Source organism: Hoplias malabaricus, chromosome 17, assembly GCF_029633855.1.
Source record: "Hoplias malabaricus isolate fHopMal1 chromosome 17, fHopMal1.hap1, whole genome shotgun sequence".
In the NCBI taxonomy this organism is placed as follows: Eukaryota; Metazoa; Chordata; class Actinopteri; order Characiformes; family Erythrinidae; genus Hoplias; species Hoplias malabaricus.
Window position 1 is genome coordinate 16,649,925 of NC_089816.1, and position 13,771 is coordinate 16,663,695.

General features: G+C 37.5%; 2 protein-coding genes and 1 long non-coding RNA gene across 4 annotated transcripts; all 3 read left to right on the forward strand.

The window, feature by feature from the left end:
- Positions 1 to 1,174: 1,174 nt before the first annotated feature.
- Positions 1,175 to 4,969, forward strand: LOC136673776 (mucin-21-like). The gene is made up of 5 exons (XM_066649490.1): positions 1,175 to 1,301; positions 1,381 to 1,443; positions 2,035 to 3,906; positions 3,976 to 4,086; positions 4,286 to 4,969. Exons 1-5 carry the CDS (start codon positions 1,247 to 1,249, stop codon positions 4,405 to 4,407), a joined length of 2,223 nt encoding a protein of 740 aa, XP_066505587.1. The 5' UTR covers positions 1,175 to 1,246; the 3' UTR covers positions 4,408 to 4,969.
- A 3,456-nt stretch (positions 4,970 to 8,425) lies between these two features.
- Positions 8,426 to 10,589, forward strand: LOC136674081 (uncharacterized). Its single transcript, XR_010795996.1, has 4 exons — positions 8,426 to 8,510; positions 8,583 to 8,645; positions 8,914 to 9,426; positions 9,668 to 10,589. It is a non-coding gene; the product is annotated as an uncharacterized lncRNA (long non-coding RNA).
- Positions 10,590 to 11,962: 1,373 nt separating this feature from the next.
- On the forward strand, positions 11,963 to 13,495 carry LOC136674159 (melanoma-associated antigen E1-like). Of its 2 annotated transcripts, none has more exons than XM_066650045.1 (5): positions 11,963 to 12,058; positions 12,137 to 12,199; positions 12,348 to 12,947; positions 13,026 to 13,109; positions 13,275 to 13,495. In XM_066650045.1, exons 1-5 carry the CDS (start codon positions 12,004 to 12,006, stop codon positions 13,391 to 13,393), a joined length of 921 nt encoding a protein of 306 aa, XP_066506142.1. In that variant the 5' UTR covers positions 11,963 to 12,003; the 3' UTR covers positions 13,394 to 13,495. The 2 variants fall into 2 exon arrangements, with proteins under 2 accessions (XP_066506142.1, XP_066506143.1); XM_066650046.1 differs by having other exon boundaries at positions 13,029 to 13,109; positions 13,275 to 13,494.
- The last annotated feature ends 276 nt before the right edge of the window (positions 13,496 to 13,771 follow it).

The window sequence follows — 13,771 nt, forward strand, 5'->3', positions numbered from 1 at the left end:
TATTTCCCGGCTTCTTGTTTGAAATTTCCTTAAAGAATACAGCAGACTATGTTCACATTCACTTAAGGAAAGTAAAGCATTAATGTATTGATCTCATTTTATTTAATGCAGATTGTCTTCAGTCTATTTTTTTGTTAATATAATTTTACCCATACATGCTGGGCACAGAGGAGGCAGAAAAATATTTATGAATTATTAGATGCAGTAGAGTGCTTAATGGAAATGCACCATTTTATAACTGCGTTTCTGCATTTTGTTCTCTCTGTTAAATATAGTTACATAAATCTTTAGATACACCATAATACATTACAGTCAGTACTGAAAATACAGAGAATACACAGCAAAATTTTGCACACATCTGTTACGTTGTATTACAGTCAAACAAAATCATTTTAATCCAAGCTCCATTGCACAAGCATCAAACACACAATTGGACACTAACACCATCACCTTCACTTAAGGGTTCATTTTAAAATATCAAAATCCTAATCCTGTAAATTATGCAATAATTTTAAAGGATGTATTTAATGGATAAATGTAACTAAGTCCTTGCCCACACATACAATTTCTCCTTTCTTTATATTAAGCAATTAATTTATTTTTAATTGAAGAATGTATATTAGGTAACATAAAAAAAGGGGTTGCACTTAAATAAATCACAATCAAAATATAATGTCAATGTCCTTTTTGAGGAGACTGTCACTACCTGTCTTGAACCAGAAACTTGATTTGGATTGTGCATGGGCTGCACATAAGCTTTATTTTTTAAAAGAAAATCATTTTAAACATTAAAACACAATTTAGTCTGCAAAGTGTTTATTTACAGCTGTTGATATGGGTAGATATTTTGAAGTCATTTTATTGTCTAAAACAAAACATGATGAATTTTTTATCTGATATGCAAACCCTTTCACCTGTTGTCAACAAAAAACTGATCTGAGGTACATTACACAGTGGTGCAGTATTGTTTGGCTAACATGACTTCATGGTTAATGTTACATACAGTTTTTATGTGGAGTTGGCGATTATTTAAAAAACAATGAAAAGAAAACTACCCCTGTATGTGTGGACTAGGCCTAAAAGACTACATTACTCTAAAATAGCGCTCCCCTCCACCAGGGGCTGATGTGGAGTCCTTGCTCAGTTTCTGCTTTGTACTAACGAGCACCACCTGAGCATTACTTGCAGTGTCAATAAACAGATTGTAAACTGCCAGAGACGTTTTTGTTTCCCCCTGAAGGCCACCATGGGAGGCCAGAAAATCCTTCTTCTATGTTTATTTAACTTGTGTTTTCACCAAGGTTGGTTAGAGTTTTGCAGTCTCAACAGCTCTTTTTGTTTCATGTTAATTCTAATCAGTTTTTAACCTGTTATGTATAGTGTGGAGCTTTCCAGTCTTCCCCTCGGTGCCAAGGGATGTTGAGCGTCCCTCTGGAAATGAAGGTCTGAACTCTCACTTTCACAGTGTGGCTTTTCTTTTGTGTGGTTACACTAATCTATTTTAGGCTTACATTTCTACTTGTGCTCTACAGAGTTGTTCTGAGTGTACAGTGAGGATTCCATCAAGGAAAAACATTAGTAACATTTTGGAAAAAAATTCTTTAAAGTTCATTTTGCTTGAAACAAACCCATGAAACAAGCTTAAAGAAACCATATGCTATTAGTATATAAATGCCAAATATTTTGCTGTTTGGCATTAAAACTAATACGTTCACATTAGTTAATTAACAATAAATGTAAGGTTCGGTGCAAATGCTGGATAATCTAGTTTATGTTCTTGATAGCCATCTCATCCTCAAGGTACTGAATATTGCTTAATTATGTCTCTCTACTCAGAGAGATATAATTTTTTTGGGGAAGCATATGATCTCATGCAGTTAGTGGTGGATGTGTACTTTTATTTGGTGCTTTAAATTATTAAATTTTATCTCCCAATAACTTGAACCCAACTGCTGAGCAATAGAATAATAAATAAGTTTAATTATTATTATTATCATTATTATTATTATTATTAATAAACACTTTTCTGTTTAGTGAACTTGGATCCTCAAGGAGAAGGACAAACTTTGCCCAGTAATGGAAAGGAAGTGCCTGATGAACAGCATGTAAATGAACATGCAGTTGTTGCATCTGACTCATCAAAGCTAGGATCTGGGAAAGATTCCTCTGGCAAGGTGAACCTTACTGTAGAGGCATGTGGCTTTACCAGATCACAGCCTGCATCTGGGAAAGAGTCTTCTGGTGAAGTTGGCCCTACTACAGAAGCAGGTTTAGCTACAACATCACAGCATAGTCCTGGGAGAGTGTCTTCTGGTGAAGTCAGCCCTACTACAGAAGCAGGTTTAGCTACAGCATCACAGCCTAGTCCTGGGAAAGAGTCTTCTGGTGAAGTTGGCCCTACTACAGAAGCAGGTTTAGCTACAACATCACAGCATAGTCCTGGGAGAGTGTCTTCTGGTGAAGTCAGCCCTACTACAGAAGCAGGTTTAGCTACAACGTCACAGCCTAGTCCTGGGAAAGAGTCTTCTGGTGAAGTCAGCCCTACTATAAAAGCAGGTTTAGCTACAACGTCAGAGCCTAGTCCTGGGAGAGTGTCTTCTGGTGAAGTCAGCCCTACTATAAAAGCAGGTTTAGCTACAACGTCACAGCCTAGTCCTGGGAAAGAGTCTTCTGGTGAAGTCAGCCCTACTATAAAAGCAGGTTTAGCTACAACGTCACAGCCTAGTCCTGGGAGAGTGTCTTCTGGTGAAGTCAGCCCTACTATAAAAGCAGGTTTAGCTACAACGTCACAGCCTAGTCCTGGGAAAGAGTCTTCTGGTGAAGTCAGCCCTACTATAAAAGCAGGTTTAGCTACAACGTCACAGCCTAGTCCTGGGAAAGAGTCTTCTGGTGAAGTCAGCCCTACTATAAAAGCAGGTTTAGCTACAACGTCACAGCCTAGTCCTGGGAAAGAGTCTTCTGGTGAAGTCAGCCCTACTATAAAAGCAGGTTTAGCTACAACGTCACAGCCTAGTCCTGGGAAAGAGTCTTCTGGTGAAGTCAGCCCTACTATAGAGGCAGGTTTAGCTACAACATTACAGCCTACTTCTGGTAAGGTTAGGCCTACTATGGAAGCAAGTTTACCTACAACATTACAGCCTAGTTCTGGAAGAGAGTCTTCTGGTGAAGTCAGCCCTACTACAGAAGCAGGTTTTGCTACAACAAAGGGTAGTCCAGGGATCGTGTCTTCTGATGGGGTTAGTCCTACCATTGAAGCATGGTTAGCTACAACATCAAAGCCTAGTTCTGGGAAAGAGTCTTCTGGAGAGGTCAGCCCTACTTTAGAAGCAGGGTTAGCCAAGTCAAAAGCTAGTTCAGGGATGGGGTCTTCTGATGGTGTTAGCCCGACTTTAGAAGCAGGTTTATCTACAGCATTACAGCCTACATCTGGTAAAGCATCTTTCAGTGAGCTCATTCCTATCCCTACACATTTAGAGCCTACTTCTGGTACAGTGTCTTCAGGTGAGGTTAGGCCTACCTTAGAAGCAAGTTTAGCTACAACATCACAGCCTGGATCTGGAAAAGTGACTTCTGGCAAGGTGAACCCTGGTTTATCTGCCACATTGCAGCCTACTTCTGGGAATGTTTCTTCTGTTAAAGTGAACCCTGCTGTATCAGGTTTTGTCAAAACATCACAATCTGGCTCTGGGAAAGGTTCTGAGAAGGTAAACTCTCCTGGAAACTCTGAAACTCCTAGTTCTGGGAAAGGGTCTTCTGGCAAGGTGAGCCCTACTGTAGAAGATGAATCAACAGTGTCACAATCTGGACCTGGGAAAGACTCTTTAGTAAAGAAGAACTGTCCTGGAAATTCTGGAAGTGCTTTTGCTGAAATTAATGCTGCTGGGACAGAGAAATCTGATAGCAAAGGTACTACTAGATCTAGAAACTACTTTGGAATAGTAAAGTCTTCTGCTAATTTGCTTACATCTTTTTCAGCAGCTGAGCACAAAAAGTCTGGACATAAAAACATGCGTCTACACCTGGCATCTGATTGGGCAGTGCTTGAAAAAAACCTTTTTGGTTCAACAAAATCTCCCATTGCAAAAGGTAACAATTATCATTTTAATGAATATTTAATTAATGGTAGGTTAAATTTGAGAAATTTAGGTTTTATTGGTTCGACATTTATTTCAAATGACAGGCCTAGTTCATTAAAATTGCACAGGATGTGTGTCAAGATGTGTTTCAGTTTTAGCTGTTGAAATATCTGAAGATATGTCCTTGACTTTTTAAAATCTGTTTTTAGGGGATTTGCGGTCCCTTAAGGAAGAAATGAAAAGTGAGGGTATGCGGATTCTGCTTGGATTTTTGCTCAAGGATCAAGGCTTCCGTTCACTGAGCCAAGATTTTGAACTAAATGTGACTTAATCAGACCCTGACGTTTCTGCTTATGTGATGGGTGGGTGGCTTCAATCTCAAAAATAAATAAAATCATATTAGAAATTTTGAAATGCAATGAATCACTTTGACTTTTGAGGCTTTCAGTCAGTTCATGGGCAGATTAGATATTTAACAGTTTTTCTGAGACCAAAAATGTTTATTCAATTAAAGGTAAGGTCCTTGTTAATTTAAGATAAAAAATATATTTTTTTCAAGACATTAATACATAGTTATGGCATACATAGTAATGGCATTGTTACATACAATACATGAATAGAACTAGTGTGTAAACATCAACCATACATCACATTACACGAGCAACTAGTCATTTCATGCAGAAGTAACAGCAGCAAGGTCTTTACATATGAAAAGGTATGTAAGACCCTTATGCAGTTCAGGGTCGTGGTGGGTCCAGATCCTACCTGGAATCATTGAGCGCAAGGCAGGAATATACCCTGCAGGGGGCATATGAAAAGGAATGTGTCTCATAATTTAGAGGCCACTGGTGTATTTTGATGTTTTGTATTCTCCTGTGTTGTTTCTAATTACATTTTTACACTCGAGTCTCTTCAGTGTCTGATTTCTTTTGCATGTGTGAAAATGTCAAACTCAGACCCCTTTTTTAAATGGTCATACAAATAAACGGAACTAAAACCACCTCCCAAGTTTGTGGCATGTAGCTGCAGCAGGCAGTAGTGCCAGTTTTGTAAGGTGCACTGTAGCAGAGGCAGGGGTGAATGGCCAGATTTGTGTTAAATCAGAGTAGAGACACTTTGCAAAGGGAGTGTGAAACTGACTGAGAGAAGGCTTATTTTCACCCTCATACTTGGCTGTTCAAAAAACTGTAGTTATGTCGGTGTTCCTCTGATGAAATGGTTCATGAAAAGGAGAGAAATACAGTAATAAAAGAGCCACACAGCCAAGCATACAGTATTACAAAATTATATATTTATTAAAAAAAAAATGAAAGACTGCGAGGCAAATGTCCTGCCAGTGTGTTGGATGCTCCATGTGCTTCTGGCAGCAGTGTTGTCCTTAATGTTTATAAAATACATGGATATACAGTTGAGACAAACTAAAATTTTTCTCAAATTACTTTCAGGAAAAAGTAGCCTATGTGCAGTTATTATGGAGCTGTATTATTTAATGTGGCTGGCTGTTTGTATGGCGTTTTGACTGGCAGGAAGTTATTCTGACCCAGGTTTATGGGTAAATTCCATTTATACATGAAGCCTCTGATCAAATTATTTACTGTATTACTGTATGTAGTGTAATGCAAGTCATTTCATATATGCTGAAGGTCAACAGAGAACCAGACAAGCTCTCAAGCACAGTGATTTTAAACATTTTCAGGAAGACTAACCTAGAATATCAACAGACATAAATTATTTCTACAACATGCTTAATGTCAAAGCATTAATAAGGTGATATCCCAGGCAAGGATTAAGCCTATTCCTGACTAGGCTTAATCCCTGTCTGGGAAACCACCCCAATATTTTAGACCTTGGATTATTTTTTAACACATGGTGTTTGTGTAAGTATACATTTTTTACCCACATATGCAGGGCACAAAGTTAGCACAAAGATATGAATGTATGCATTAAAATAATAGAGTACTGAATGGAAAAGGATAATTTTTATACCGAGCTGCATTCTTAATAATGAAGTGTTAGCAAAATCATTCACAGAAAACCACAATCAATGCTAATAGGTAAACAGAGAGGAAAGCACTTAGGAACAACATCCTTATCCAGTCACATGAAGGACCCAGAAGACTGGATTAAAGTTTAGAGTCTCACTTGCTGTCAATTTGGAGAGCAGCTGCCTAATATTCAGATATTTTCATATAGAGTCCACTACACTGGCTCATCTGAGACATTCGAGCCCCACACAGGGTGCCAGACAATGTGATGGGTTCCTCTGTTAATCACAAAAAGTGATTTCTTTTACTGAATTAGCAATTCATTAAGCTTAAAATCTTAATGTGTGTTTCACATGTCAGACATGGATTTAATGATACAGGATAATTTTATCACATATAGTTAGTAACAAGAATTCATTTAACCGCTGTATTTTTAACCGCTCATCCAATTCAGGGTAACAGTGGGTCCAGAGCCCATCCGGAATCACTGGGAACAAGGCAGGAACACACCCCAGAGGGCGACACACTCACTCACTCACTCACACACACACCTATGGACATTTTTGAGTCACCAATCCACCTACCAACATGTGTTTTTGGGAGGAAACCCACGCGGACACGGAGAGAACACGGCAAACTCCTCACAGACAGCCACCCGGAGCAGGTCCCTGGAGCTGTGTGACTGCGCCACCATGCCGCCCCTAGTAACAGGAATAATCATCTTATAATGCATGTTAATGTGTATATACTGTACTTACCTTTACACCTGTGATGTGACAACAAAGCTGACCTTTTTTGATGATATATAGATTACCTGACCTGTAACTTTATCAGAATCCTACACCTTCTGCAGTTTTGGTAACAATATATGGCTTTTCCGTTTCCTCACCCTAAAACACATTATTTTATTCCATAATTAAGGACATATAAATACAAGGAAAGTCTTTCCTTGACTTACCCGGTTTTTCCACTTGATTAAACAGATCCCCTCTGACTCGTCTTTGTCTATATTCCAAGTTTTTTTCTCTGGTGACATCGCACAGTTTTCTTAAATTAAGAATTTGACGGTCAGATATGAAATAATCCAGATACACGTTTAGATCGAGCGATTAACAGCAGCGATACAAACAAGTAAATACATGGACTTGACAAACCTAACCGCTGAGAGGTGGGCTCAATTCCCATTGGCCAGTTTCCTGAATGACAGCCATTTAAGCCAATAATACTCCAAGCAGCGTGGTGAGCCTGCCAATAGCAATTATTTCAGTGTGGTAATGTACAAAAATATATTTATTTCTTTATTTATTTTCAATAAAGGAACATGTGATTTTTTTAAATGTTATATCTCGTTGATTTATCACATGACACCGCTTAAAAATCATCAGTGAGGTTAAATTTCATACCTCATACATCAGGTATCATGAGGTATCAAAGGGTATTAGGGTATCACATGTTATACTGTGAAAAAGTCTCAGGCATTTATGCTATTCTTCAGAAAATTGTTTAAAAATTGCCAAAAAAACAATCTGTTTATTTCTGTGTACACATTTAAATAAATAAATAAACAAATAAATAAAGACTGTCAATGCTAAGATATCACTTAGTGTCAGCCTCTAGTGTTTTAAAATATCTGGTTTAAATACACACTATTACTTTATTCATTTATACATTACCTTCTTTATGTTCACTTCTATACAGTTTACTTCATATAGTTTAACAATAAAAATCATAAAAGATGAACATATTGAAATAAAATATATAAACTACACTAACCCTCACTGACTTGCCCAAAGACATCACTGCTGAAAGTGACCAATGACTTGTAAATAAAGTTTGGCTGCTTCAAGCAATTGGGTGACTTTGGGAAATGGGAGTCTGATCAAAAATGCCTCTGCACCTTTATATTATTTATAAATATTTATGTATTTGTGATACATTTAAAAGTACCATCATTTACAGTGTAGCCAAGGTAGATACATGCTACAACCAGGCTAATTTTCTTATGTTCAACCTTTATGCAACTTTGTAAAATCTCATGTTATTTAGGAGATATGTTGGACAGTATATAAGTATGGATAATCTATATTAAATTCAAATACACAGTTCATATATGTTATTCATGTATGTATGACATACATCAACAATCTATAATAAATACATACAGATTGCTCGTATATGTATGACATATATGCGTGATGCATTTAGTTCATTGATAAGGATCTCTTTAATTAACTTTAAACAGTCACATTAAAATGCTGCGTCCCCCCTGCAGGAGCTGAGCTGGAGTTCTTGCTCAGATCCACATGGTGGTAATGAGCTCCACCTGTTAATTGCACGGTGTATAAAATGGTTTAAAAGGCCTGTGAAGCCTTGCATAGGACAATGAGGACCATGATGGGAGGCCAGAAAATCCTTCTTCTATGTTTACTAACGCTATGGGTTCACCAAGGTTGGTTTTCTAGTTTTAGCAGCTTCTCTTGTTTCATTTTGATTCTAATCAGTTTTAACCTGTTTTTCACAGTGTGGAGTATTCCAGTCTTACCCACAGTGTCAACTGATGATGAATTCTCTTCTGGAAGTGAAGGTCTGAACTCTCTTACAATATATCTGCAACATTTTTCACACACTCTCCTGAACAAGTTCATTTTCTTGTAAATAAACACCTACCAAAGCCCAAAGATTTAATTTGTGTAGGGAACAATGCTGCATATTGCTTTCTAATAATGTCGATGTAAAATTGTCAATGTTTATGCACTTGTATTTGAGTGCTACAATATTGTTGAGAAACTAGACAAGCTGTTTTGCACTAATAGTTTTTAATGTTTTCTCCTGCTTTGTGGACTTTACTGAAGATTTAAATGAGGAAGACGTGTATGTAGCTAAAAATGATGCTACATCTGAATTGGTTACTGAAGTGTATTCATCACAAACTGAACTTGGGAAAGATTCTTTTGGAAATGTGAACCTTACTGTAGAGCCAGGACATCAAAACCTGGATCTGACGAGATTAATTCAACCATACAACCAGGTTTATCTACAACTTCACAACCCAGCTTGGGGATACAGTCTTCTGGTGAGGCGAAGCCAACCCTAGAAACAAGAGTAGCTAAAACACTACAGCCCAGTCTGGGGAATGGGTCTTCTGGTGAGGTGAAGCCAACCCTAGAAACAAGAGTAGCTACAATATTACAGCCTGGGATAGTGCCTTCTGAAGAGATGAAACATACTGCAGAACCTGGTTTGACTACAACAACACAGCCAAGTTCAGTTACAGCAGAGCAGAAACAATCAACCCCTGTCAAAGGTGTTCCCCTGCCTTACAACTGGGAAGTGTTAGGAAAAAAAACTTGATGCCTTTGCAGAAGGTAAGCATGTTTAGCATCAGTATAATGAAGCTTAAATATTGTGGGTTATTTTTAGTTTAAAATTGAATTTTGGGGGTTATTGACTTGACAAATTTGTTTCCAAATGTAATGTGGGTTTTGTTTACTTTTTTAATTATTAAACGTTTCATAGGTCCTGCTTAACATTTGTGTTGCATTCCAAATGTGGAATATCTTGAATTTGGTTTTTTTTTTTTCTTTTCTTCTTCCCCCCTTTCCTTAGGACGTCTGCGGGCTCTTAAATCTAAAGTGAAACGTGAGGGTCTGTGGGTTCTGCTGGCCTATTTGCTCAAGGATCAAGCCTTCAGTCCAGAGTTGGCGCAAGAATTTGAGTGCATAAATGTGATCCATTCTGAATGAGGACTTAGCTTTTTATGTGATGCTTGTATGTCTTTGTTCTCAAATTAAATTTGTAAAACACAATTTTTTTTAAATTTATTTTTATTTATTTATTTTTTTTTGGGTCTTGAACTTTTCACATCCACACAAGTCTTTGGGCTATGTCCTCCAGTGTTGACCATTTACAGCAATGTGACTGTGACCAGGAGGCCTGGGTTTGCCTCTGTTTGCCACTGCCTGGAGTTTCTCCCAGTGTTTGCTGAACAGCTCTGCTTTATGCTGAATTATGATCTCAGATTTGTGGGGGCAACTAATTGATCTGTAAGTAGTTAACTGAAGATGTAAATATGGATTTATTTACTGACTGAATCAAAACACTCTGGGCATAAACGACTTGTGTGCAGTTTCTTTGGAGCTGTGTGTTTTAATATGGACTAGTGTGAGAATGATGCCTGTTTTGCTGTAACTTTCCATAGGCAATTCTTTATGAATTTTGCACATGTCACTGCATCAGCCAAAACATTGAAAAATATGCCCAGTGCAAGTGCATTTCAGACCCAATTTTGTGGTTACATACATGAGGTCTCTGGTCCTATTGCAGTTATAGCAACAGATTTAGTAATCCTATTGAGCCAGTGTATTCCACTTTAACAGCACTGTCTTGAATACATGGAGAAGGGGTAGTTTCCTGCCCACATGTAGAAGTTTTTCTTCATGTTTCTGCATTGCTGAGCCCAGAGTAGCAAAGACAGGCTTTATTCTCCCTATTACAGGTCAGTGGATCATAATGATTTTGGCGCTGTAATTTTAAGGTAAAGCTGCTGTCTAGCATTGCTTTATTTTCAGAAGGTTATTCCATATGTGCCAAAGGTCAATAGAGGAACACAAGCTTTCAACAGCACTAACTAGTTGTCTCAACATATTCAGCAAGACTACAGTTTTTTGCATCTAGACTTTCTATGTTTCTGAAAAATACATGAAATGGGTTTATGGCGCCAAAGCCAATAATGTTCCCAGTAGTCAACTCATCCTGTTGAAGTACCAAACAAAAGTAATTTCTTCCCCAGCTTCTTTCTTCCTTTCATGTCCCATCTACCAGTTTGATGATCCTGAACAGCAACAGATATAAATTATTTTTATTTATATAAATTATTTTGCAACATGCTTCAGGTTTAGTACAAAGCATTAATGTATCTAGTAGAGCTGTGCCATATTGTATCATGTGCAATAATATTGCAAAAATGTTTCAAACAATAAAAAAATCTATATTGTCATTACCATGATATTCGGACTGTTTTTTGTAATGCATTGTTGCAATTAAACGTAATATGGCATACACTCATTACATCATTTAGGCACAGTGACCGGTGCGGTGCAAATTTGCTCTGGGTTCATAAATTTGCTCCCAAAGAGGAGTGTCTTCAGTCATGTGAAGCTGGTTTGGATATAAAATATCTATATTCTTAGTATTTTTTATACAACATCAGAATCTTGGCAAGTTATGGGTGTTTACACATGTTTCTTCTGAATGTTTGAAATTATTAGATTAAATAAATGTAATTAAATATAATTTAAGAAATATATTAAAATAACATTTATTTTGATGAAATAGTGTGTTCTTGAAATGAATACAATTATTTTCAGTGTTTTTTCATATTGCCAAAGATATCACCAAAATACCCTAATATATCATGATATTATTTTAGGGCCATATCGCCCACCCCTAGTATCAGGACCTTGGGTATTTCTATGTAAAAGAGTTTGTCACCAGAGTCTCACATTTGAAACTGAGTGACAGTTGACCATCAGTTAAACTGAACATACATATTCACATAAAGTTGTATGAAGAAATTTGGTCATTCTCCATGTTTTATTATAGTTTAGCAAAAGCTATTTATTCCAAGGTCAGTTGCAGAACAATCAAATATTCAACTGTATAGTAAATTAACAAAAATATAAACCTATATCATCCTGTTCTTTGTGCAATGACACATATATTTTTTTAAAATTAATAATTATATTCAAATGATAAACAGAAGTATATAATTTTTTTTATTGGAATATTTTTAGTCACACTAAAATGCCACATCGACCCCTGAATGAGCTGAGGTGGAGTACTTGCTCACAGTACTAATGAGCTCCACCTGAATGTTGATTGCACTCTGTATAAATTGGTTTCAGCCAGACTGAGAAGCTTTGTGTTTGGCTGTGAATGCAAAAATGGAAATCCTGAAAAGCCTTCTTTTATGTTTAATAAGCCTATGGGTTTACCAAGGTTGGTTAGTCTTTTCCAGTTTCAGCATCTCCACTTGTTTAATGTTGATTCTTATCAGTTTGAACCTCTTATTCTCAGTGTGGAGCGCTCCAGTCTTGTCCCCAGAGCCAAGTTCTGTTGACCATCCTGCTGGAAATGAAGGTCTGAACTTACTTTCACAATGTGACCTTACAAAAGAGTTCCATAAATGTTGTTTTGGGTCTATATTTCCATGGTAGTAAGTACTGACAAACAAGACAGGACCTTTTGCTGTAACTACCAAAATTTGTTCTAAATATCTCTTACTTAGTGGACTCTGAAGACCTGTTTGTAGCTGAAAATGGAGATGTTACATCTGAATCTGTCACTGAAAAGGATTTATCACAACCTGAACTTGGGAAAGATTCTTCTGGAAATGTGAACCTTACTCTAGAAGCCTGTAGAGCTACAGCATCACAACCTGGATCTGAGGAGAAGTCTGGTTTAGCTACAACCTCACAGCCTAGTCTGGGGAATGGGTCTTCTGGTGAGGTGAAGCCTACCCTAGAAACAGGAGTAGCTACAACATTACAGCTCTCTTCTGGGATAGTACCTTCTGTAGAGGGGAAACTTACTGCAGAACCTGGTTTGATTACAACCTCACAGCCCAGCTTGGGAAAAGGGTCTTTTGGTCTAGTGAACTATGTTGTAGATGCAAGTGTAGTTACAACACTACAGCCTAGTCTGGGGAATGGGTCTTCCAGTGAAGTGAAGCCTACCCTAGAAACAGGAGTAGATGCAACATTACAGCCCACTCCTGGGATAGTACCTTCTGAAGAGGTGAAACATACTGCAGAACCTGACTTGACTACATCACAGCCAAGTTCAGTTATGGAGTCTTCTGGAACCGTGACTCCTGATGCAAACCAAGGTACTGCATCTGAACCTAGATCTAGAAGTGCTTACGTAATGGTCAAATCTTCTAACTTGAATATGTCTGTTCCATCAGCAGAGCAGGAACAGTCTATCAAAGGTCTACCCTTGCCTTCCAATTGGAAAGCATCTGAAGAAAATCTTTATACCTTTGCGGAAGGTAAGTTTTCCTGTTGGTAAAATCAAGTTTAAATTATACTGTGGGTGAAATGTTTCAAATGAATTTATATTACTGGCTTGAGAAATTTGTTCCATGAAGCAGTATGCAGAATCTCACCATTCATCAAATGGCACTTTTATTCTATTTTTTTCTCTTTTTAAATAGAGAATTTGCAGGCCCTTAAAGCAAAAGTGAAACATGAAGGTCTGTGGGTTCTGCTGTCCTCTTTGCTCAAGGAACAAGCCTTCAGTCCAGTGGTGGCCCAAGAATTTCTGAGTGCATAAATGTGATCCATTCTGAATGAGGTCTTGGCCTCTGCTTATGTAATGCTTGAGTGGCTTGCCTCTAAAATAAATGTCCTCTCTTTAACTGTTACTTTCAATTTGTATGTAGTAAGTTATTTGGGCAGTTAGTTGGTTTGATAAACTGGAACAAATTTAATTAAAACTGAAAAGCAGTTTTTTCTTTTTCCATTTAAATGGAATTGATTGTTTAATGAGTTTGGTCAATGGTGCATTGTAACAAAATGCAGTGCTCTGCAGGAATAGAACTAAATGTAGGCCCCTAAAAAGGGGCCCAATACAGGGCTGTGCATGGTCACCTCAGCTATCTGCTCTATCTTGAACCATTTGCTCAATGTTAGGCAAAATACATTAAAGTTA